This window comes from Papilio machaon, chromosome 17 (assembly GCF_912999745.1).
Source record: "Papilio machaon chromosome 17, ilPapMach1.1, whole genome shotgun sequence".
NCBI lineage: Eukaryota > Metazoa > Arthropoda > Insecta > Lepidoptera > Papilionidae > Papilio > Papilio machaon.
Window position 1 is genome coordinate 2,710,045 of NC_060002.1, and position 26,169 is coordinate 2,736,213.

The 26,169-nt window shown below is 34.4% G+C and overlaps 3 protein-coding genes across 3 annotated transcripts; 2 read left to right on the top strand and 1 right to left on the bottom strand.

Annotated features, from left to right (window-relative positions):
- The first annotated feature begins 91 nt into the window (after positions 1 to 91).
- LOC106721509 lies at positions 92 to 4,465 on the top strand. Its single transcript, XM_014516454.2, has 8 exons — positions 92 to 263; positions 339 to 521; positions 615 to 845; positions 1,249 to 1,389; positions 2,178 to 2,298; positions 2,514 to 2,658; positions 2,737 to 2,793; positions 2,906 to 4,465. The coding sequence occupies exons 1-8, from the start codon at positions 150 to 152 to the stop codon at positions 4,404 to 4,406; spliced, it is 2,493 nt and encodes an 830-aa protein (XP_014371940.2). The 5' UTR covers positions 92 to 149; the 3' UTR covers positions 4,407 to 4,465.
- A 2,809-nt stretch (positions 4,466 to 7,274) lies between these two features.
- LOC106721662 (F-box only protein 11) lies at positions 7,275 to 19,338 on the bottom strand. The gene is made up of 14 exons (XM_045681735.1): positions 18,957 to 19,338; positions 16,461 to 16,713; positions 14,825 to 14,992; positions 14,231 to 14,435; positions 13,630 to 13,861; positions 13,097 to 13,321; positions 12,560 to 12,804; positions 11,579 to 11,905; positions 11,152 to 11,346; positions 10,354 to 10,659; positions 9,804 to 9,984; positions 9,253 to 9,400; positions 8,536 to 8,634; positions 7,275 to 7,579 (listed from the first exon to the last, which is right to left on the bottom strand). Exons 1-14 carry the CDS (start codon positions 19,051 to 19,053, stop codon positions 7,450 to 7,452), a joined length of 2,811 nt encoding a protein of 936 aa, XP_045537691.1. The 5' UTR covers positions 19,054 to 19,338; the 3' UTR covers positions 7,275 to 7,449.
- A 791-nt stretch (positions 19,339 to 20,129) lies between these two features.
- LOC106721661 (CAAX prenyl protease 2) lies at positions 20,130 to 22,615 on the top strand. Its single transcript, XM_014516677.2, has 6 exons — positions 20,130 to 20,365; positions 20,444 to 20,688; positions 21,141 to 21,308; positions 21,523 to 21,591; positions 21,944 to 22,006; positions 22,093 to 22,615. Exons 1-6 carry the CDS (start codon positions 20,262 to 20,264, stop codon positions 22,326 to 22,328), a joined length of 885 nt encoding a protein of 294 aa, XP_014372163.1. The 5' UTR covers positions 20,130 to 20,261; the 3' UTR covers positions 22,329 to 22,615.
- Positions 22,616 to 26,169: the final 3,554 nt, after the last annotated feature.

The following is a 26,169-nucleotide window of genomic DNA, read 5'->3' on the forward strand; positions in this document are numbered from 1 at the left end:
AACGAAATTTTGGTTTTACTAAATATTGAGGAACGGAACGTATGGAACGTAACTTTTGTAACGAAAAAGTCAATTTGAATAAGCAATTTGAGAACTGAGAAACATCAATTTTTGCAAATGAACCCTAAATAAAGCCATACATTGTTAAAATGTTAATATCAGACGGAATCAATCATGGCAAATTACAATCAATTATAGTTGGTGAATTAAAGAAAGCTGGATTAAAGCATCGTTTAAAGAAAATCATATTAAAGAATGTGAAAGTAAGTAAACATTTCCGGTCGCAAAAGGAATGGTATCTTATTATTTTTATCTCACGTTTCGAGTTTTTCTTACAGGACCATAAGACTGTATTTGGAGCCCCTTTAGTAAAAGTTCCATCATGTAGTGTAATTTGTTGTGGCAGTACATTGAGTATTCCTAATGTAGTGAGTGAAATGTCGTCTGTTCTACGAGCAAACGCAAATGTGGAGGGCTTATTTCGTAAAGCTGGTTCACAAACCCGCCAAAAAGACATTAAGGTATATTTTTATTAGCTGCATTACTATATAAAAAGATATTCTTTTATTTTAGTCCTAATAAAATATACCTAACTTTGACTTAATTATTTTTAGCGATTATTAGACGCAGGGGGCTGTGTATCAGAGGGTCATCATCCAATAGACGTGGCTAGTGTGCTAAAGTTATATTTGCGTTGTTTACCGGAACCTCTCATAAGTGCGGAAGTCCAGGATTTACTACTCCGATGCAGGGTGACCGCTGGAGAAGATGGGCTTAAACCTATTTTACACACATTATTACTTCTGCCAGTACTACATGTTCATTTATTACATTATATTATGGAGGTAAGAAAGTTTTTGTTGCTTTATCAAATATTTAACTGAAAATTATTTATGTTTGAGAATATAATTTTTATACTACAAATTTAATAAAGTTTCATTTATACTTTTAATTAATCATAAATTATTAACATAAGCTATTTCTTTTTAATGTTTAAAAGATAGAGAAAGAACATATTGTATGTAAAAAACAAATGTACAATTATGAAATATTTTTTTAATATCAAATTAGTTTTGTATCAAAAGTGGGTCAAGTCAATGTTCCATTTACATTCATACTGCTATATTCATGCTTTCAGTTATTTCTTTTTATAGATTTGGTATGAAAAATCAACACTATATGGCTTTTTTAGTGATCAATTATTGACTCTTGAGTGTGGAATTTGATAATTCTTAAATATTGTTTTAGTTACTTAATTTTATTGCATCAAGACACAAAGACAATCTGATGGACTCATCAAACCTTGCTATAGTGATGGCGCCCAGTATTATGCCCTTGCCGGCTGCATCATCAGCTCAGAGGTTGGAACACCATGTGGCTCTTGTTAAAGTAAGTTATCTTTATAAAGAATTAATATAAATAAATTGTAAATGTCTTATAATTTTTAATTTATTTGTCAAAGAATTGTAATCTACACTTTTTGATAACATATGTTAACAAAAAGAAAGTTCCAATATTGTGAGATAATGTTGTTATCTAACATATTAATAATTTGCTCTCCCATCCTGTTCAACAGGAAATATTTTCCTGTTATCTGTTAATCACAGTTGGAAAAAGTATGTCAAAAGTTTTGTTAAATGTTTTTAAATGTCAAATAAGTTACAATAATTATAAAATAAATCAAAGCCATATAAAATGTGAAGCCTTAGTGTATTGATAAATAGATGTGAGAATGTTTAATGTGTTAAGCTTAGTATCAATAGTATTCTGTAAATCAACCTTTAATGAACCCATAAAAGTACTGCATTGTGGTACAATAAACTTGTAACACAATTTAACTGTTATTCTAGTTATGTCATAAACTTTGAATAACATTTGATGTGAAGCAGACATATTTTTAGATGTCTCAATATTTGAAATCTGGTTATTTTGCAAAATCATCTTAGATCTTGGACACATTTTAGTATAGTTCCAATTGGGAGTCTTTCAGCTTTCTTACTCAGTCTTGAGACTTCTTAGAAGTTCAATTTGTATTTGCGCTTTTAAGTTCCATTAGCATGTTTTTCTACAATAACATTGTTATCTCTGCCTTTTCAAAGAGTATAAGAGGGATGGCAATATGTTTATTCAGGATTTAGTTGGTTGAAAATGACTAAAGTGTACTTTTTTGGTGGCAGATGTTCATAGAGAACTCGCAGCACATTGGTGTACTAACGGAGGAGCTGATGACGCAGCTGGACGACGACTGCGACCTGCATCATGCCAGGAGGAAGAAGCGACGGAGCGGTTCACTCAATAGTATGTGTATTACTGTTTGTTTAATGTTATCACTACATACAAGTTAATATGATATTATAAAGAACCCAATAGATGATAATATAGAAGGCATATATAACATATGATTTACTAATTTCGTGAAAAATCTAAGAATTTAAAGAGTAGATAATGATAATGGTAGCCCTTGTGTTCCTAAATAGTAAAATATTATCAGAAATAATAAATTCGTATTTCAGGAATGCTCAGTGGTTTACGTAAAATGGTGTCTGGGAGCGCTAACACTCCAGCGACGGTGCCCGAGCACTCCAAGACCCCTGTCATCAGCAAGTCCGCCGCCAAGCGCAAGATGGAAGGCTACGAGGGACTTTCTGCCAAAATAAAGTACAAATTATTATGCATTTTGTAAGTTTATTTAAATAGATATTAATGTTTAAAATCGTAATCTATATGTTTTTACAGGAAAGAAGTAACGAAAAATCTGCCTCAGCGAGAATTATCTTTTACACCTATGAAAATGTAAGTAAAATTTAACTAAAGCTGTTCAATGTTATTAACTTAAGTAAAAGTGACATTTATCTTGTAATTGTTTATTCGTCGATGTACAAGTACTATAGCTTTCTATTTTTAGGGGCATCACTGAGAGGAAAAGATTGCGACTAAGCTTCAAGGATATAAAGAACACACCAAATATAAACTCGGAAACCAGCGTCAGTAGCGAGGACATGCTGACGTCCTCTGAGAATTTGTTCAGCGCTCACGACACCATAGACCTGTCCCCAGACATGAAGCAAACTGATAAGGACTACGTCAGGATCTCCAAGCAGGAGTACGAGGAGATCAAGAGCAGAGTATCCGCCATAGAGAACAGACTGTCTAGAGAATTCACAGACGTAATCCCCAATGTGCAGCCCTTGCAGCATGTGCAAAATGCCTATGAACAAACCTTAGAGGAGGTCGCCATGTTGCACTGCCCCAGCTCTGAACATCTCGCGCGAAGACTGAGCAAAGAACTGAAGATTCGACCAAAGGAACAAGCCAAAATTATAAGATCTCCTAGTGCTAGAAAAATTGGCTCAATTCGACGCCGATCAAAGGAAAACTTAACTAAAATAGTTCGACACAAATCTTGGAACGTGTCGACACATTCGCAAGCTAGTCAGAATTCAGATAGATTCTATCCGTACGGTGGAGTCGTACCTAGAGAAAGGACGAGTACAATGAAACCAGAATCGCTCATTAAAAGTCAAGCCGACGACGAATGGAATCTATCTAATTGCGATAACTCTGTAAATAACATATCAAACTCGAGTCAAAAGTACAGGCTCCGGAAGCGAACTAGTCTCGCTCCCGATTACAACTTAGACAAAACTATAGGAAAGCTTCAACCGAGAAGATCGCTCAATATCACAATGGACAACAGTTACGACGGCATCTCAGAAAACTCTCTCAATAATAGCGACAAATCGAATTCAAATCAATATCAGTATTATAGAAATAACACGAAAAGTATTAAGTATTCTAATAGACCATCGCAACAAAAATGGCGAAACGCAGCCGCTTTCTTTATGGAAAAAACTGGGGAAGTGGAGAATGATAGTCAAACTGGTAGACCATCGGTTAACAAGCTGCGGCAACAGAACGCAGGCGCGGTGCTCGCTAAAGCCAAGCTCTTCGAATCCGGTTCCGACAAGTCCTCGGAAAGAAACGACAAGACAGATTCTAATTTCGCGAGACGACCTCGAACGAACGGACAAAACAAACCGCTAAAAAGTATTACAAATAACAAATCTAAGATACCAACTTCCCCGAATATACCCAATCGATTGAACAAAGAGTATAATAAAAACTATTTACGGCCTTATCCATCTACGAGTGAAGGTAAAGAGGAAGCTATAAACTGGCGGTTCAACAGAAAAGCGACGACTCCTGTGAAAAAAATAGTCTCCCCTCAAAATGGGGCTCCGAAAGCCCAAACCCCGGTTATGAAGAAACCATTATGCCAACCGAAAAGTTTACGAACTCCGGCGCATTCGGGAGATGTAAAGAAACTGAACACTCCACTGAAAGCAGTTCACGTGTCGCCGCGAAGACGATCTCCTCGACAAAAGTTGCAACGTTCATTTAATTAATTCAGTATTTTCATATACAAGTTAAATCGAAAGGTATTAATAGTAAGATTTAGCTAATAATTGCGATCATTATTTGTAAATAGATATATTATACACAATTAATAAAACTTTTTATTGAATAAATGATTTGTTTTAAAACCTCGCAATTTAGGGACAAATGCTTCTTTCAGTTGCAGTAATCAAGTTTCTTATTGAATTAGTTGTATAGTCAAACCTGGATAAGCGAGAGTCCAAAGGACCAAGATATTTCTTGCTTATAGAGGTTTCCCTCTTACTAATTTCCCGTTTATGGTGGTCGCCCGATGGGACCGGACAATGAATCACGTTTATCCAGGGTTCGACTGTACTTTTAATCAAATTATGATATGGTAGGGGGGTGAAATAAAAATCCAATATATAATATTATATGATGTATATCACGGCTTTTACAGTGGTATCTTCAGGTATAAACAAAAATATCCCAGATTTGAATTCAATAAATAATGAACATACTGACAATTCAATAAATAACAATTTTTCACATTCAATTATATAAAGCGTCGGCGTCACAATAATTTCGCTGTCGATGTCCGGCGCGTGTTAGATTTAATTACACATTTATCGATGATCACAGATTGAGGATTATATAAAAAAAAGCAGATTCAAGAACATACCGTGCTTTGGAGACGTTTTAACAATTCGAAATTTTGCGATAGTGATTATTGAGTTATTTTAGACTTCATTACAGCTTACCGGCTAACTTACAGCTACGAGCTCCTCTGCCACACGACCGCTCCTGCTCTGGCAATGCTCCGTCGCATGTCGCCATCAATACCACCATTAAATTAACAATATAATAAAATATCAATTGTACCTAAGATCTTTTCCAATTAAATACGCAGATTCCTTCTTAATTTGCATCATCCAATATACAATGGCGGCTGGCGCGCCGCCCGCGTCCCGAGCTTACGTACGTACTTCATAATAATTAAACATACAGCTTGTGATCGTTAATAATAAAAATATAATGATACAAATACATTAATTACTACATTTTCGATTATTGTGTGACATAAATATTTACAAAGCGCATCAGGGGAGCGCCAAAACTAGTTAGGCGAGGCGGACCCCGGCCACGACCACGACCCAGACCCTGACCTTGACCCCGCCCCCCCCCCACACACCTAACTCGTACAAATATCTTTATTAACTAAAACACGAACGATTATCTCACATTCAGGAGACTTACTCGATAAATGCTCCAAAATAAAAAAATCATCATCTCGTCAAATTGATAAAAACATAACATTACCTAAGTTTATAATGTTACAAAACTGTAGCCGGTCCGGTTCAGTAACAGCCACCGGACCCAACTGATCGTATAATAAAAACGTACGCATCGAGTCATCTTCAGTAAAAAAAAAAAAATTAAAAGAAAATTGATCGGATTATCCGACAGAGACAATTCTGCCGTCTACCAGAACACTTACAAAAAAAAACATTACTCTATAATATCAACACGAATTCATGGATGATTACAATTTCTGGGAATGCAAGATGGATACTACACGACCAAATATTATTATTAAGTACCGATGATACAAAAAACACGCCTCTACATATACAAATAGCGTAACAACATTCCATCATCATCTATAATACAGTACAAAGATAAAATGGCTACGTGACTGGTAGTGTCACGAATATGACAAGTTTTAGATAATAAAAATAATTGTTAGGTAGCGTGAGGTAAACTGCGCCCACCGCTTCAAACATTCCATATATCATTGGACAAAATTATCCAAATAAAAACTTAAAACAAAAAAAATATTAAAGCAAATGATACAATACTATTGCATATTAATGATTCAATTTATTAATCCAATGATAATGGAAGTGTTACAGTACTGTTGTAACCCAGACTGTTGACTACGAAATTATAATGATTCCATAATTTACATTTACATATTCAATAGAATTATATTTAGACAAATACATTATATTTCCATTGATATTAAATAATAATATAATCCCAATCTAGATAATTATCATGATTTATGTGCTTCATGTCAATTAGTTAAAAAAAAATCAATATGTCAGGGGTATTGAATCAAAATTGCTTATGTCCATATATAGAAAAAAAATTAAGATAGCCTTAGAATCTAAAAATATATAGAAATAAATGGACATAAACATATTTGTTTCAACGCACATGTTTTAAATTTTAAGTTTCCAGTAAGAATTAAATTATCATCAGAATTGTTTCAAAATTCTGAACATAATTAAGGATGATATGTTTTATAATTATTTTCTGGTATACAAAAAGTAAATTGCAAAATTCTTCAGAATTAATAAGATTTTGGAAGGCCTAGATGGTTTTTATTAACAAACCATTTTTAATAGACCTAGGAAATAAGATAGGCAACGTCCTATAGTTGGATGGACTAATTTTGTTGAGATCAAGATTTCTCCAATCATTTTTAACACTTGTTTTACAAGTCTTTTACCACTTTTATTCACGATATTAAAAAAAAACTGAAAGCAACAGATTTTTAACTCATACAGCGCTACAACTTGAAGTATGCACTTTTTTATGATTTCAGTATTAATGCCCATATATTAGATATTTCTAAGCATATGAATGCTGATAGCTCTAATTAAGTGACTAATCTCATTAAAGCTTTTTCTGCCAAACAAGTCACTTGTCAGTGTATTAAAGCCACTTGCCTATGTTTTAAACCACTACATTTTTAAACCACTAATGTTCCTAGATTTAATAAAGATTGTATAAATATTAAATGACTGTAAGATGAAATTAATTTAATATTTTCAGACAGTTACAACAAGAAAAAAAAAGATAAGTTATTGCAGCATTCGGAACATAATATTAAGAAATCAGAAGGAAAATTAAATATGGTAGAGTGGTATAAAAATGTATAACTTTCTCAACTTATGAGTAAATTGCAATATAAGTAGCATAGTGTGAGATGTATGGTGGTGTATGTTGAGTGTATGGGCGGGGCGGTGGGGGCGGTGGGCGTGGTCTGCGTGGTGGGCGGGGCGTTCAGTTGACCATGAGCGTGTGGGACTCCATGGGCGCGGCCGAGTCGTACAACGTGTCGGTGTCCTGCGTGGGCTCGCCCTGCAGCTGACACTGGTTCGACAACGTGCCCGCTCCGCAGTCGCAGAAAAATCTGAAAATTACAACGACAAAATATATTTTTTTTTTTTTTTTTACCGTTGCTCCTGCTGCTATTGCTCTTGCAGCATCCTTGTTATCTAACATGATTTATCGTTAAATAGAGTTAATCATAGATTTTTTTTTTTTTTTTTAATTTCTTTTTTTTTAGTTTTTATTTTTTTTTCTCCATTTCAAAATGACAAAATATTATTATCTAATATAAAAGAAAGTCGTGTTAGTTACACTATTTATAACTCAAGAACGGCTGAATCGATTTGACTGAAAATTGGTGGGCAGGTAGCTTAGAACCAGGAAACGGACATAGGATAATTTTTATCCCGTTTTCTATTTTTTATTCCGCGCGGACGGAGTCGAGGGTAAAAGCTAGTTTCTTATATATTATTCCAGTCGAATTTATTACAAAATCTTCAGCCATCATTTTTATATGATCTTATACACAACGAACATTTGTTTATTAATCTTACTTATAAATGCGAATGTTTATTGGACAAGTGACCCCTTTTCCAAAATTAACCGTTACCACAGACGTTACTTTTAAGATCAATTATTATTATTATATTATTCATTCTGACTTAGGTCAATAGAAGAAGACAGAGTAACAATTAGCAATGCTTTAAGTTCGATTTCGACCACTTTGGGAATCCCTGATTTAGATGGATGGATGATTTGTTTGAAGGTATCTCCGGAACGGCTTAACGGATCTTGATGAAAGGCACAGATGAAGAACATAATATGGAAGAACACATAGGCTACGTATTGAGTTTTTTTTTAATTCCGCGCGGACAAAGTTGCGGGCGACAGCTAGTTACCTATACAATGACTTGCGATGCGAAGCGGCAACATATGTACAAAATCTTCGTCTAATAATCTTAAGTCATACCGCGGCCTTTTGTTGGTTAATACATTAAGATTAGAACAAAATATTAATTTTACAATGTTATCACTCACCTGTCATGGCGTATAAATTCTACATCATGTCCTGAATGGCACGTTTTGATGCAATTGACGCAAATTGCATTCCGATCTGTAGTGTTGCATGTCTGGCATCTGAAAGTTTACATTACATTACATATTATTTATTGTCTCCTTATTAGCCATTCAATAATTTTGACTAAACTTTGATTTCAAGAAATTCAATATGCCCTACATATCAATAGATAGAAGGGTAATTTTTCAAAATATACAGTTTTATACAATTGACAAACGAGCAAACGGCCACCTGAATTCGCCGAAATAGCCGAAATCCACGAAGAAGAGGACGCACAGAAAGAGGATATTTCGATACGTCCCCTTTTCCGCCAAATCCACTTCCCATCCTTTCCTAATAAGAAAAGGGTGGGAAAGGAAAGAGGACTGAAATTAGGCCTCCGGTACCACACCGAACGCGACGAAACGCGGAATTGCTTCCACTTGACGCCTGTCTTCTGTGTGGTCGTGGTATTTCATCAGTCGAACCGGTCAATTCGTGCACCCAACAAATATTGTTGTTGCGGTATCTACCACTGTAAAAATCTACTACTGTGTCCTAAACGATTCGTATCTCTCGAGTAGTACAACAGTAGTCCTAGTTTCGTTTTGTGATAAACAAAACAGGTTTTTAAAATAATTTAAAGCTTTAAAATAAACAATATAAAGTGACACAGTGACAGTTGCATATAGCATTACCTATAGAAGTCATGCATGGGGAAGGATGTGTAGGAGGATATCTTGTAGAGGCACTGTCCGCCGCCCACCGCCTTCTCCACCGCGTCCTGGTTGCTGAAGATCTTGTTGCCGCGCACCAGCGGAGACACGCCCGACGCCAGGCATAGACCTGGACAAAACCATAAACAAATCACGTTAACTCGCATTAAATAATGTCTCTCACTCAGTTATTTAGTGATCAGTATTATTTAAATAACTAGTAGTACTATGTTTTAGCAAGTTGGAATGAAAAGAGAAATTATAACAAACTTATCTAAATCATTTTACCTTTAAAGTAATAAATGACATTGTCAGCTAGCGAAATGTGTAAATACAATTTCTCATTACGATTGAATTCGACTATATTAAATATAAAAACATTTAATATTGCCATCAGTCAGTTAACTTAGCTATATTAACTGGGAAGGGATCCTATATATATAAACATACAAAGTGGATATGTCATGTACATAACTAACTGTTGCTTTCTAAAATGAAACATATAAATATATATCTAGTGTTGAGTATTGTACCTCCAAATCGATTATTAAATATCTGATTATGTTCAAGAGTGGCGGTGGCGTTGTTGGTGATCTCAACACCGGCAGCGAGGCCGTCGAAGATGCGATTGCGACGCAACACCGGATGACTCTGCGTCGAGATGAGCACACCCGCCTGCGCGTTTCTGAAGATGTCGTTCTCCTCCAATACACCCTGCATATACAACACTTTATTACAACCAAGGCCGATGTAAATAGGGCGAGGTAGGGTAATCACCCAAGGCGCGACATAAAGGGGCGTCACAGGTGTCAAAATTATACAGACTCATCAATTACATGTCAGAGTAGTTAAAATTTACAAATATACACAACGTTTTTAGTTAATAGCAATTTTTCGAAACTAAATAATTTAAATCTTTAAATACTGGCTGTAATAAAAACATGCACATATTAATTATATATATATGTAGTTCAGGTCGATAAAGTAAGTCATTTTAATATATGAATTGGTAAAAGTCGAAATAAAAACCAAACAAATAACTTTGCTTACAATTAGCAATAGCTTGTAACCTTTAACACTTACCTTTCCCCCATTAAAAATACATATGCCCCCATCGCGTCCATCGAATATTTTATTCCTCTTGAGCGTTGGGTTGGAGTCAGTCTTTATCCAGACGCCGGCCATGGCGTTGTCGAATATTTCGTTCTGTTCGAGGAGACCGAGGCCGCCATTGTATACGAGCACGCCTCCATTCTGCCCACCCCAGATCTTGTTGCCGCGGATGACGGGGTTGCTGCCCGTGCGGATCTGCACCCCCGAGTACAGGTGGTTGAAGATGTCGTTGTCTTCTAACTTGCCGTGACCATTGTCGTAGAAGTAAACACCCACCTGTCAAGTTTTATACAAAATGTTTATTTTAATAAAAAAATATTTATGGATTTTTACTTTCTCATATTTTTATATAAAAATGGGATATAGAAAAACTTGCTAGGAATCCATTAAAAACATCATTCTAATACACAATTTATAATTCGCCTTTTCTAGCAATTTTCGCAAAGGTTTCACACATTTATTGCCACCAATTCGTCCTGTGAGTTCGCAAAAAATTACCTCACTTAAGGTACCTCACCTCACCACAAGAGCTAGGAACACCGTACGAGTCGCTGAACAGAACACTTCGCGACGCGACCACGAAAACGCGTCGCGTCTCGCACTGACGCGACTGCGAAGTCCTCAAAATAAACACTCACCCTGAAGATGGACCCCCGACGGGTCCGAAACTAGTCGGTCCCATCACCGATCGATAACAAGTGAGTTAAGCTGATCTTAATTAATTAATTATTATGTCTCACGAAAATTTAAACAATTAAATTTTTATACCTGTTTGCCGGAATGTATGCGGTTCCTGCGCAGCACAGGCGTGGAGCCGGTGGTGATCCAGACACCGGCGAGCGTGTTGGCGTACACCTCGTTCTCCTCGATGAGGCCCTGCCCCTTCTCGTGCACGTAGATGCCGCCGTGCTGTCCGTGGTGGATCTTGTTGTGCCTCACGATAGGATCGCTGTTTGTGCGAATCTAAAATTCAAAGTTGGATATAATTGTTATTGTATTTACGAAGGTTATGAAAACATCTAGAGCAACAATACAACTATTTTCTTTTCAAGTTTGAAACAACTGCATATGTTTTGTTGAGATTATTTATTATTAATGCCACTCTTAAATTTTGCTATATATGATTGAGAATGTCATACTGAAATCAATTCGTTCCTATTTTACATTGATTTAGATATATAAGGCTGTTATGTACCTGTATGCCAGCTAAGGCATTCCCGTATATATTATTGTGCTCAATCAGTCCGCGGCCCTCGCCGAATATATATACACCGCCCTGATGTCCGTTGTATATCTCATTGCGACGTATTGTGGGGTTGCTATTGGACGTTATCCAGACTCCGGCAAAGTTATTGGAGTGTATCTTGTTGTCAATGAACTGGCCCAGACCGGATTCGTGCACGTAAATGCCGCCAGTTTGACCGTGATGGATCTCGCAGTGAACAACGGTGGGATTGGCACCGGCTTTCACTTCAAAACCGGCTATTCTATTATTATGGATGTCGTTCGCTTCGAAATAACCCTATAAATATTTCATTATTATTAAAAGTTAATAAACATAAGAAATATAAACTTTCTGATCCAACAGAAGACATTAAATGACATGTAAACCTCCAACAATCTCCAAAGGTTCCCTTGTATATTGGAGAACCCAACAATCTTGCCCCTGTTCTTGGGTCATCTTCATTGTATGTCGACCTCTATTTACCCTGTCCATTTAACATTTTGAGTAATAATTTAGACTTTAAAAGTAATATAACATCATACATATACAAATCATTTAAAAATATTTCTTTGTTATGGATAAGTCAAAAATCTTCAAATAGGGAGAAAAAGTACCTTTTGCTCACAATAGATGTCAGCACAATCGAGAGTAGATGTATACCACAGATATAGAAAAACACTATTTTACATTCAAAGTACTCAAGAGGACTAGTCATAGCAACGACATCAGTTAAAGTTCACTTAATAAATTTAAAAATAAGTAATATTTTAAGAAAGTTCACAAATTATAATATTACAAAAAATTTAGAACGGACATTACATTTTTAATTCTCTAAAATGACGTATAAAAATTGACAGATGACTGCCCTCTTTTGACGCTAGCGCAACCAACTTAGAGTTTTCAGTTTTTCTCCTCATTACAAATCAATAGGAGATATAAATGTCAACTCACCAGTCCATTTTCAAATGTGAATATACCGACATCTCGTCCGTGATGTATGTGGTTGCGGCGCATGATGGGGTTGGCGAAGTTCTTAACCCAGATGCCGGCGAGAGCGTTGCGTGATATTTCATTATCCTGATAGGCGCCCTGCGCGTAATCCGTCACATACAAGCCGACGTTCTCGCAATCGCTGATATCGCAGTGTCGTATCACCGGGTTAGCGCCCGCACCGCTCACACACACCGCCGCACCCACTAAACACATAAGGTCATTATCTACCATGTAGCCCACAGCTTTGCTTACATTCGTGACATTTTTTTTTTCTGAAACTTGTGTAAGTTACTCGTACAATTTTTATTTTGTTTTATTGAAACACAATAAAAGTAACATGTCTTAGAATCATACCGTTTTCGCCATATTGATTAAGATTTCAAGAAGATTGAAGAATGATGTAAATGTATAACGTAGATATCTTATAGTTTGGCATTGGTATAGTTAAAATTCAATGTATGTAAGAACAACTCTAATTGTAATAGGTGTACTGACCGACACTTGCGCTACGTATAATGCACTGGTCGACGGTGGGCGAGCAGTTGTCGGATACTTCGAGGCAGTAGTGCTTGTGGTGCTGCATCGTGCTGGTGGCGTCCGGAGAGAACTTGAGCGTCATGTAGCCAGCGTACGCGCGGTTGGCACCTTCCGCGAATGTTAACGTCGACTCCGCCTCACGTTCCAGCACTACAGACTCCGCTACGTTGCCGGGGGCGCAGCCTACCAAAATTTATGAAACATTTAGTTTCCACTCTCAAAACACTTCTTCTAAAGAAGCTTCTATAAAATTTATAATTAAAGCACATTTGACTAAATTTGAAAGTGAAAGAAAAATAATATCTTTTACTAATTACAATTCATTAATTTTAATATTCCTATAACTGCAACAAGACATTGTAAAATGAGGAAAAACATAGTTCCCACTGATACTAAAGTCTTTGTTTAGACGTCTTGCGGCTCTGAGTCTATAATTGGTCACTTTGGGAGACCACTTAAGGAATCTAGGATGTGGCAGTATTGTTACTTACCAATGAGCTGCACATCAGTGTCGATGGCGAGACACTCCTCCTGGTATAGGCCGGCGTGTACAAAGAGCAGCGCAGGGGGTGGAGCGGGCGTGCGCCGGCAAGAGCACACTCCCGCTGCCCCGCCCCCACCACTAGCCGCACTTCCACCCCCACTGCCGCCTCCGCCGCAGCTGCAGCTCCCTCCGCTCGCACACGACACGCCACTGCGCTCCTCCACATACTCCAGCGCCGCCTACATATAAACAATCAATATCATTTACTCACATCAAAAGACATAACAACTATCTGTACTATCTGTTAGTAAGGCTATTATGATCAAAAAACCAGTCAAATCAGTGCTACAAAAATATAGTCTTCAATAGCTTATTGACATGTTTCTTATAAGTATGTTACCATACTAAATAAGTGAAGAAGTTTTCATTATTAAAAGTATTCATAATTAATGTAAAATGATAACCTAAAGTTAGAAATAAATCGCAACACTAATCGCAACGCAAATCTAATCGTAATCTAAAGCAGACATCATTGTAATATATATTTATACAAATATTCTCACTTCATTTCTTCTAGCGTCGACATGTCAAGAGGTCTGTCAACTTACCCGGATAGTATTAAAGTGTTTGATTCGGGAGTCCTTCTTGGGGCGATAGTTGGGGCGGACGTGGATGCCGTAGTAGAGCTGGCGGAAGCTCTCCTTCCAAGGGTTGTCGGCGTCGCACTCGTCCGGCGCGACAAACTCGAACTGGCATGGCGCGGGGTGCATCAGCGGAGTGTCGTACTCGAACACCGACTGGTACAGACTTTTCCTGTCCACCACAACTTTCACTTTATAAAAGTTCCTTTAGACGTATTCGATACCTTTGTTGAGAGTAAAGATAAACATAATTCTATATCATAAAAATGCCGCACAGAATTGTATCTGAAATCGTGTCTGCTGTCGAAAAAACAAACGGAATACACGATTTGAGTTCTTTAATAGTAAGTTCTCTCATATATTAAGTTGTAGATTTATCATATTACAGGTTATAGCTTTTACGTAAACATGGGCGAGTTTATGAGTGCGCTATAACCTTAAATCTATACTAACGGTCTCCCTTAGTGACCACCAAAAGTTTTGTCAATGCAATAATGAAGATTTACACGGACTATCCAACAATGCAACATGGTATAGATGCAAATAGTTCAACAAACATACCATAGTTCTGTATCATTGGCGATGGTGTTGAAGCGCTTGCAGACTTGCGCGACGCGGCAGAGGTCGCGCTCGGTGAGGTGGGAAAGGATGCAAAGCAGCACCTCGTCCGGCAGCTCGTACTGCAGGTACTGCGACACGTTGCACACGTCCACGCCTTGAGACAAAGATCTGCAAACATACCCATACTTTACATACACAAAATAACACTATCAGACGTAGAAATAGAAATTGTGATTTTACTAGTCATGCAAATACAGCAGCAGTCACCAAACGCGCACACACGCTTGCGCGTTTGGCACCTTAAAGTTTTTTTTTCATAAATATTAATTAAAAATGGCATTTATATGGCATATATCAAATACATTCAGACCCCATAGCATCGGACAATATAAGCGGTATGTTGCTTTAACTGATTTTCGAGTAAAAAGTAATATTTTTGATAAACTGTTTTTTGTATGGAGATAATATGAGATAAATAGTAATAGGTACCATTCTCTCTTTAAAGAAGTTTTTATTGTAAAGTTGAGTGTGAAAACACATCGTTTTAAGTTTTTAAAACTACGTAGTGATAATTTGCAAGCGACAGATGTTTTGGCGTATTAACAAAATTCTCGTGAAGGACGTCGATATTATTCATATTTTTTTGTTAAGTAGCGGCGATAGCGATGGTCATGGGAAGTGGGACACGCCGTTAGAATGCTCGGAATGTGTGTCGATGATGACAAAACTATGAATTTTGCGGTTATAATGCAGATTTGCTAATTCTACAAATATTTGATTACTTATCGATTGTATATTGAATTCATACGATCGATATATTACCGATTTTATCATTTACTTGTATGAAAAACCATATGTGCAAAAATAAAGTGAATTTTAATTTATTTATGTCCATAAATATAAACAATACGATGTATTAACCAATACATCGTATTAGAACATAGTTAAGTAATAATTGCAATAGATACTATCTACTTATATAATTTGAAAATAAAATCTCAAAAGATCATGTTAAGGTCATGACTATTAGTATTTACATACATTTTTTTAGCTTTGATATAATTTAAATTGCAAATTTTGCTTAATATTTTGCAGTTTTAATTGGACTGAGAATATATTTCGTAACTTATAAGTTGTCAAAAGTACTTATAACAATGTCAAAATATATTTTGGACATTGATCTTAACACCAATGGTTTTATCTCAATTAATACTTTTAATTTGATTTTAGTAAGGCGACAAAATTACATTGACTTAAAAGATCTATAGGATGAATAAATTTATCGCTTTGCAAACAAAGATTCTAATGAGAACTAATTTTTCGAGTGAGTATTTAACAGCGACCAATTATGAATAAGAATAGGAAAAGATCATCATTTTAATACACTGGAGGTGTTAAGCATTTCTCAATTGTGCTAGCCCACAGTATTACATTCTTCTCCCTTAGAGTTTGTTTATGTTACTGTCCAAGTGGTCAGTTTACAGGCATTACTTAACGGTGACAATGCTGCAAGTTGACTACTTAAATCTGTCCATATACGTCTGCACCAAGGGACTTATCGCAACGTTAAATCATCTAAAGGCTTTCTTAATAATTAAGTTGTTGTTATAAATAATAGTATAGATTTGGTACTGACGTCCTAGGCCTCTTCCTGGCGGGCAGCGAGCAGGAGCCGGAGGGGCCGGGCTCGTGGTAGGCAGGTGGCGATTTGCGGCGCAGGTCGTAGGGGCTATGGTGTCCGGCGGGTGTGGCGGCGGCGGGCGCAGCGGGCACGGGGGGCGCGCCGCCCGACCCGCCGCCGCCGCTGCCACTCGGCCCAGCGCACGCCGTCGCCGCCATCGCGCTGCCTGTCACGTTGTTCGGGCAAGGTACAGATTCACATGGTTCACCTAGAATACATTTGTTTTCATGGAATGAGTTTTTTTTAAGAATGGCTACTGATCAAAACTGTACAGATTAAAACAAATAGTAATAAAAAGAAGGATAAATAAAAAAAAGAGTTTTAATAAAATATTTACACCAATGATGCATAAGTCATAAATTGTGTCATTTTATTATTGCCATAAAAATCAACATATTAAATGAACATCACTATTGAAAACTATTCAAATATCTAAAACTGCATTTTAATGAAATGTATCTTTTACATTCCTAGGGTTGGGAGACTGAAGTTTACCATTGGGTATCATTGCTGATCACATGTACTCTTAAAAACATCATTGGTTTTTCTGAATCTTATTGAAATGTATCTTTTTTTAGTATACAATAATGCTACAGCAACATTATGATAATAACAATAACCATTTTTGCTTCTAATATCACAAAATTATCTCAACTAGATGTTTTGTCACAGCTTAATGTTAGATGATCCCATCATTTAGTTTGAGATACTATATTTTAAACCTATAGGTTAAAGAATTTGTAATAACGAATAAGAGATATTCCATCAATATAGTTTTCAGTTTTCATACTAAGCGAATCAATGGGTCCAGTAACCAATAGAACAACATGCAAAAGCATCACATAACAAACAACTGATCTCAAATTATTTTTTATTTACTTATCTTTCATATTATGTAAATTGCAAAACTATAGGAGACAAGTATTTACACAGGAGCCATTGAAATTGTGATTTCAATGCAAACTAAACATCTCCGTTAAAATTAAGTAATATATTAAATGTTTTTAGAAAAAGACATTCTTAACAGCAGATGTCATGTGTTTGTATATTATGAACACAAATTATCCTCTATTGAAACTTGTTTTGCTGCCAAGAGACTTGACCTATTTGAGAGGTAAATCTAGTCTCATTGTATATAAAATTAGGTTGCTTTTAAATTTTCTACAAGAAATTGAATTCTCTCTAATATTTTTCTTTTCAGGTGTTTAAGCATTACATGTATTTTGCCACATTTTGTTATGTTTTTTGTTTGCTTATTTTGTTGATGAATCAATTAAGTATGCCAAATAAATTGAAACTAAATTTTATAGCAAAATTTCTAATTTGTTAAGTAATTTCATTGATGATCTGAAATTAACCAGAATTTGTAAGAATAAAAATGTATTGTTCCTTTCTTTAGTGCAAATTAGCTCTACACCTGTTTTACACACCATAGTATTAAATTTGCCTAGAACTATATGACTTTCTATTTTATTGTTAAATAAGACCTAAACAGTTATAACATCTTTATTAAAATCTCATCTAGGTTAGTAAACAAATTAATATTAACAATAGTTTACAAAATTTTGCTAAACCCCTTAGCAAGCAAGGCATACAATGCTTTTAAAAGATAATTATAAGATTAAACTATTAAGAAATCTTTTAAAAACCATGATTTTTTGACCCTTATGCTACCAGAAAATTTCACAAAATATGCTTTGTTTGAAAACTGCTTTATTAATAGATTATAGTGTCTAAATAATGATTAATGCATACAATAAAATTTCACAAATGATCAAATAAAAATAGAAAAATTGATTTGAAATTTTCATTGTAAATATTTATCTATTATAAGTGATTTCAATATATTATGAGCCTAATCACAATCAGAAGTGAATGAACCAACTCCTCAATGTTTTGATAAGTTAAAGACAAACAAATCAATAAATGTTGTTCTATAATTATTTATTAATTCATAAATTTGAGAAGTTACTTCAAATTAGCAAATTATTTTCAATACTGTATGTAATTAATCAGCCACAATATAACGAAATGTTTCGTAACTAAACGTACAGGCAGCACTAGTGACTCGAAACAGCTGTTTCGTTGTGCCCGTGTGAAATAAGACTTCACGTACCAAATCAATACTCATATTGCGCAAAATGTCGCTGAATTGCGCTATCTAATATATACATACGAATAATAGACGTAAAAATTTAAGAATGAGAAGCAGCTACGACTTGATGACAATAGTCTTTAAATCACAAAAGTCAGTAAAAGTCGATCATCAAATTTACAAATTACTAAAGACGAACTAAACGGAGAAAAAATTACGAATTTTCAAACACAAAAAGACTCATGTAAAGACCAGTTAAGATTTATGTGCATAAATATCAACGAAGTTTGATGAAAACGTCGATAACGAGCCATTTGTAAAACTTTGTGCGACATCAACCGACCCGGATAACTTACTTGATTGTGTCCTGGATGGAAGTGGTATTCTGTGTCCGCCTTTTCTTCGCGATCTTCGAACGTAAGAACGCGAAGAGGAAAACGAGGCACTAGGCATTATTTCTTTTGATGCTTATTTTCACTAAAATTCAGTCTAAACAAAGGAGACACCCGCACCAACACCGTCAGCCATTTTCTGTTTAGAATAGATTGAAGAACCGATACAGGAAATAGAGATATGATCACACAATTGCCACTAAATAGGATTACTTTTTGATTCACGTATATTGCACTAACCACTAATACTAATAATGTTGCAGTTAACTCATAAAAACCATTATTTTAATAATTATAATAAAAATCCACTCTACCCTAAAAAGCAAAGGGCGACTCACAGAAAAATATGGCGGATTTGAATGAATATGGCGACGACGATCATACCGCCACCTATTAAAAATTATTCAAAATGCATGCAAAGAAAAAAAAAGATTGCCATCGTTTCGCGTATCGATTTATAAAAACAATAAAGCGTTAAAATGTTGAAATTTTTATGTATAAGTCAATCCCTTAGAATTACGTGTTTTTTTTAAACTACATAAACTTTGAGCACTAAAAGTATTTAATATACATGGGTAGTTTTTGTAAAAGAGAAATTAGCAAGACTTGAAACTGAGCGTGGCATTGCTATAATTTCCCCAATATGATTGTTAATATCAAAAACACGTTTTTGGTTTGACTTAAGTTTCATCTAAGTCTTTATAGCAAAATATCTTATATCATAAATACCCTGACCAGATATATAACAAAATTGTCATAAAGGCGCCACAATATCCATTGTATTAAATCTTAGGACTTCCTTATATGGATATTTGTAAAAAACATTTAATGAATAATCAAGTTACACCACGATTGTAATAAAATAATCTGATGAATAAAATTACTGTTGCCATTACAAGAAAACCGAGAAACAGAAATCATTTCCTTAGATTTTCTGCAACTTATCGAGATGTTTTATTTGCTTACGAAGGCTAAACTGCTTGCCAACTGTTTGCATTGCACTTTTTTTATTACTTCTGGTTTTTAGTGGGCAATAATACTACTGTCTTTACTCGAACCACGAACCAAGAACCAATCACAAGGAAGCGCAATCAATCAATATCGAGAAAACGAAAATCGTGAGAAAACTGACATAATGTCATTTATTCTCATGCTATAAAATCTCATTGTTATCATTTACGTTAACATTAAAATAGGAAGATTGATAAAATAAATTATTGTGTTTTCCATATAACTGGTGTCATTCCGATACTGCTACTCGAATAAAAAATGGTTTTCGATGAAAATGGTTGCGCTTCGTCTATTCTGGCAAGCGTATTTTTAACAATTTTATATGTTGCTAGTTTATATGTATGGAGGTCGAAGTTAAGCAGGTAAGGAGGAAAAAAAATAAGCTTATGTTTTTATGTTTTTTTTTTAAAGTAAATGTATTTAATATCAATATTTTATAGGGACCATCCCACTACTATCAAAAGACGATTCTTCAGTGTCTCCTGCGTGATGGTCCTTGCGCCTATTGTGACATGGCTGTTCCTCAAAGAGTCAACATTAAATAAAGGCGACATGTACGAACAATTAGGACTGCGTTTGTCTGGACTTCTCTTTGCTTTTGTTACCCCTCTGGCTCTCACTATGATTTTGTTCCTGGGCCCATTGACTATGCAATTCTTATCTGGTGCTTGGAAGATATATATACGTAAGTTTAAATTGTTTCGAAAATTGTATTATCACTATTAACTTGTGTATATGTTAATTTTACCATGTATTTCATTGTCTTGGCTTTTAAACAATATTGCTGGCGCAAACAGTGTACATACTTGGCATTGCATTATATTTAATCTGTTTAACTTTACTTACTTAAATTTATGCAAATAATTAATAGAAAATCTTACCCCAATCTGGTAGGACTGACATTTAATACTTTAGATTATAATATTTATTATGGGAAAAATATTTTGACTTGGTTGTCAATAACACCATTTACTGTGTATTTCTGAGATCCCAATACCCGTTTAAAATATATTATCTCCTTTGTCAAAGATAATGACAGGGATGACATTATGTCTTATACAGATATTTTGGTATGAGAAACCAACAGTTAGGGTTCTATTCTGAAATATATGGAACCCTTCTTGGGATTTTTTTTAGATCCGATCTATTGGTTTGCGAGCTGGCAAGACCTGACCTGGGTGAGGAACCATATAATGGCACCAATCAGTGAGGAGTGGGTGTTTCGGGCCTGCATGATGCCCTTGCTGCTGCAGTGTCTTGAGCCATACACCGCTGTGTTTGTTGGACCTTTGCTATTTGGAATTGGTAAGTTTATATGTGTAACTTGTGTTTAAACTTTGTGGCTGGCGATGTGTTTATACTTTAGAATCTATGAATTTTTTTTGTTGTACAAAATTAAATGTTTTCTTCATTTGAAAGAAGAAAGATGAATCTGTTGTGTGGAAATCCTACTTCTCAAAGAAATCTTCTATCACCGATTAGACTTGTTTTTATAGGATATTATTTCTGTAATTTACAGCTCATTTCCACCACATGTTTGAACAAATTAAACTTGGACTTGATCTTCGCTCATCAATTATGATCTCAGGTAATTATAATGTGAATAAAATGTTGAATCTTTACAGTTTCTTTTTGTGGTAATACTGCATTTGTTTTTCAAAATAAATGATTCAAATAATCTTACTTCTTACCAATACTATAAATATGAATGTTTAGTTGGATGGAAGTTAGAATGTATATACAGAACAGCTCAATGGATCTCGATGAAATTTCACACACATGGGCTATTAAGAAGTTTTTTAATCTTGCGCGGACAAAGTCGCACAAGATAATTTGATTACAAACAATAATTCAGTAACATATTTATGCATGCTAATATGAATCTGACTGATGTGTTATTGATTGATTAATTTTGATTAACACAAATATTATACTTTCAGCTTTCCAGTTCATGTATACTTCACTCTTTGGTGCATACTCGGCCTACCTATTCCTTCGAACTGGTGAGTTAAACTCAGTACAGTTTATAACTTAAATATTTTAAATAAATCTCAGTGATGAGGTAAATGAATTATTAATAAATTTTTAGGTCATTTCGTCGCGCCTCTCGCTGCTCATATATTCTGCAACCACATGGGTTTCCCCAACTTTGGAGATATCCCCTACTACCCTCTCACTCAGCGTCTCCTCATCATCAGCAACATGGTGTTAGGCTTCACTATCTGGTGCAATCTTCTCACACCATTAACCGAGCCTGCATACTATGACAACAAATTGTATTGGCCCTCACGATTCCAATTCCCTAATGATATCTCATTATTCTAATTTAGTAGTGTTATATGTCTATTATGATGGAGGATTCTCTCATATTATTCATTGATGTTGTGAATTCAATGTGTCCAAGCTATAACATGTAAGGTTGAATTAAATATAACATGACTGCAGTAACAGTTTTAGGTCTACTAGTGGCCTGGGTGAGATTTCTACAGCGGTTAGCAAGGAATATGTGTAATTCTCAGAATAGACTCTAAGTAGGACTGGTTATGCTAACATAAACAATATTAATATTCAATAAATACTTTTTGTTGTGAAACATCTATAGGCTCACTTGTAAACCGAATTGTTGGCGTGGCGACGCTTGCCGTGGCGACGGGTCGCCACGTTATACTGAGGTATACATTATTTTAATAATATTATCTTTTATACATATTACTTGTACACACACTATGTTTCACATCTGCCAGGCGTCCCATGACGGCTCACATTTTTTTTATAAGAGAAGGGGGCAAACGAGCAAACTATGTAAGTATTATTATGCTGGTATGAAACTGTGTATAGGACAGTCAGTAATATTAATTCAACCTTATCAATGTTGATAAACCCCGCTATTCCCCAAAACATGGTAGGTACTATTACATTATATAGTATTTAATACATATATTCTAGTAAGATATATCTGTAATGATACAAATAATTAAGTTTTTTTTTAATCTTTTGCAATCTGAATTTTGAATTGGACTATCTCCTAACAAGTTTCTTATGAATGTAATTTTGCTTTAACTGATTTTTTAATTTTTTTTCCATATATTATATTATATATTATATAATCAAAACATACTACAAATGAATTGTTTGAAATGTGATGTATATATTTTTTATGCTTTTTTCGGTGCTAAATTATTTATTTTCTATTTATCTTATAAACTATAATGTACTTATTACTAAACTTAGTTACCGTAACATAAGATTTTTACAATGTGTTTTTATGTCGTAAAGTTTATGTTGGACATATCGCTTATAGCTTTATTTAATGTATTTTTTTAATAAGTGCCATAATTTAAAAAAAATAATACAGATTATGTAAATGTGTAATACATCTGATATTAAGTGTACATTAATAAATATGAGCGAAAACAGAAAAAAAAACAAGATTGATTTTTTATCTTTATGTTAGAATGGTTAGTTAGAAGGATGAAAAGGGATGGCAAATAGCTTTTGAAAATTTTCCACATAAAGTAAGGAAGAAAAGTTCCAACAAAAGAAGTACATATAAATGTACTTCTATATGTATGCCAAAGTTTTTTTTAAATTGGAAACATACAAATGTTAAAGTAAATTTTTGAAATATTGGGATGTAGTACATCTTATATATATAAAAGAAAGTTGTGTTAGTTACACCATTTATAACTCAAGAACGGCTGAATCGATTTGACTGAAAATTGGTGGGCAGGTAGCTTAGAACCAGGAATAGGACATAGGATAATTTTTACCCCGTTTTCTTTTTTTTTTTTTTATTCTGCGCGGACGGAGTCGCGGGAAAAAGCTAGTTTAACATAAAATGTTCGGATGTATTCATTCTTTAAAATTAGTTTGGACTATGGGACAGTTTTGTATTCTCCATCAGTCATTTAATGATCACTAAGAGCGACCTTTAGTGTATATTTAGTATCAGATTACACTGAAGGTCAGCTTAAGTGACCATTTTATGAGAGTGCGGTAGTGAGTCACATTTGATATCACTCTAGTAGGAGCACAAATAGTTGTATACATTTTGTTGATACTAATATCCGATCAAATCACTATTCGAATGTCTTGACAAAGGCAGAAGTGTTTTCGGATCTGTTATGTTGGGGTTTTTTTCATAAGATATGACAGGGTTTATGAATGGGTATGTAATCATAGTAGCACACTAGTCAATTCATAAGTTGTTTTTAGTTGATATTTTTCGGTTGTTAATGTGATTTTATATCATTAATTGTGAGTTTTTAAAGTTTGTTTGGAGTGTTAACGTAAATGTTTAATTTCATTGCTGAAACATGTATCAGCTTATACGGGTGTTTCCTTTTGGGAAAAAATTCCATTGGGTCGATCGGAACAATGAGAAAGAATGCTCATAATTTCCAACAGAGGGACTCTGAGACTACTTCAAGTTAGGGGTGACTTGGCCATAGTCAACATTGGCCGAAGGAGGGTTACTTGACTTTATATATGTCTTTGAATTTCATCGCCGATATGTGTAGGATACATTTAACATATTGATGTTTGATGTCTCTATTTTTTTTCAAGAGAAATATTTGAAATATATTTCGAAGTGTTTCAGCAGTGAAAACTTAAGGTTATGAACGTGTTTCGAATCGTTTTGAAAATAAATTAATATTAAATAAAATAAGATATGAATACAACCGTGCCATATTTTAACATTTCGAAATTAAAATGTAATTTACAAGTTATTCTTATTAATGCAATTACATAAACGTCCATTATAAAAATTCATTCTATAAATTTTAATACTCAGAATACATACAGTATTAAAAATTATTATGATATTAACTGAATGGATTATGTGTTTGCATGTTTCTGGTTGACAAGTTTAAAAATTGGTAAGAATATTCCTGTCTCAGTGACTCTAGTCTTGAGTATAATTTTCTTTACGTTGTCTGCTTAGTTTAATATTAATTGATATATAATGATATTATTACGTTACGAATGATTTAAAATCAACATATGATAGTATGATATAACTGAATGTTCGTCATATTATGACAAATTAATATATTATTTCTGACTGACATACACATGATAAATACTTTATGTTATGTTTTCATAATGCTTGATGATTTATGTGTAACAGATAGAGAATTAAACCATTTTTAAATCAACCTTATAAATTCATAATTTGCTTGATAAATATAAAAAAATATATCCTCAAACTATGGTTGGTATCAATTGGTTTAAAAAGACACAATTTCTCGTCTAATGTGGTTTGTTTATTTTGCAATATTGTAGGTTACGAAATTGTAAAATTTATATGAAAACTTTCTTACATTTTTTGTTTCGTAATTAATTAATTACACATAAATAGTATTTTAGATGTATCTATTAAAAAAATGTAAAAAAAAACCTTTTCCTAAAACTATCTTTCAGGGATTGTTGCCAAAGTTTACATTCACGTATTCGTGTATTTTGTTAAAAAAAAAAACGGAACAGTATTAAAGTCAATAAAAATATTCTACCTTCGAAATAATGTAATTGATATATTTATTGATGTATTAAGGTGAATATACACTAGAGCATTTCTATGTAATGTAACGTTTTAACGAATGATATGATACAGGTAAAAAGCATAGTTTCCAAAGCACGTCTGGTTCGTGAAAGGGTGATACACAACAACATATAGAGCGGCTCGTTGTTTTGTTACAAGTAAATGCTCTAGTCTATACCCACCTTTAGATGTTTGCTACTTAGTAGCTATTAACTAATTTTACTATTTAACACGTGTCATGCCGCTACGATTTACTCGTATTTACCTAAACTAGCAAAGCGGTGGCACTGAATGTGTTAATACTGATGACAGTATAAATTCTGTATAATAAAGTTTACTAATTAAAAAAAAAATTCTTTATACAACATAGTTTAAAAATGGATAGTAAATTTTCGAGGAATTCAAAAACATTTCGTTTATTATCTATATTTGAAACAATTTTTTTCTAATACAAATTTATACAGATTATATACTGTTATTGTATTTATGGATGTTAATTATAAGAAACATAAACGGTAACCTAATAAAGTCTTCAAATCAAGTTTTTTTTTCTTTAATCTATCTATTATATAAAATTCTCGTGTCACGGGGTTCGAACTTGAACTCCTCCGAAACGGCTTGACC

Bases quoted from the DNA above. Each gene is read 5' to 3' on its own strand.
- LOC106721509 (XM_014516454.2), top strand. From the start codon at position 150: ATGTTAATATCAGACGGAATCAATCATGGCAAATTACAATCAATTATA. The intron at 846-1,248 runs GTAAGAAAGTTT...ATATTGTTTTAG, and splicing joins TATTACATTATATTATGGAG to TTACTTAATTTTATTGCATC. The intron at 2,659-2,736 runs GTACAAATTATT...ATGTTTTTACAG, and splicing joins GGACTTTCTGCCAAAATAAA to GAAAGAAGTAACGAAAAATC.
- LOC106721662 (XM_045681735.1), bottom strand. From the start codon at position 19,053: ATGCCTAGTGCCTCGTTTTCCTCTTCGCGTTCTTACGTTCGAAGATCG. The intron at 14,993-16,460 runs GTCAGTACCAAA...GTATGTTTGCAG, and splicing joins GCCAGGAAGAGGCCTAGGAC to ATCTTTGTCTCAAGGCGTGG. The intron at 10,660-11,151 runs GTATAAAAATTT...AAAACTTGACAG, and splicing joins GCATACATTCCGGCAAACAG to GTGGGTGTTTACTTCTACGA.
- LOC106721661 (XM_014516677.2), top strand. From the start codon at position 20,262: ATGGTTTTCGATGAAAATGGTTGCGCTTCGTCTATTCTGGCAAGCGTA. The intron at 20,366-20,443 runs GTAAGGAGGAAA...AATATTTTATAG, and splicing joins TGGAGGTCGAAGTTAAGCAG to GGACCATCCCACTACTATCA. The intron at 22,007-22,092 runs GTGAGTTAAACT...ATAAATTTTTAG, and splicing joins CTACCTATTCCTTCGAACTG to GTCATTTCGTCGCGCCTCTC.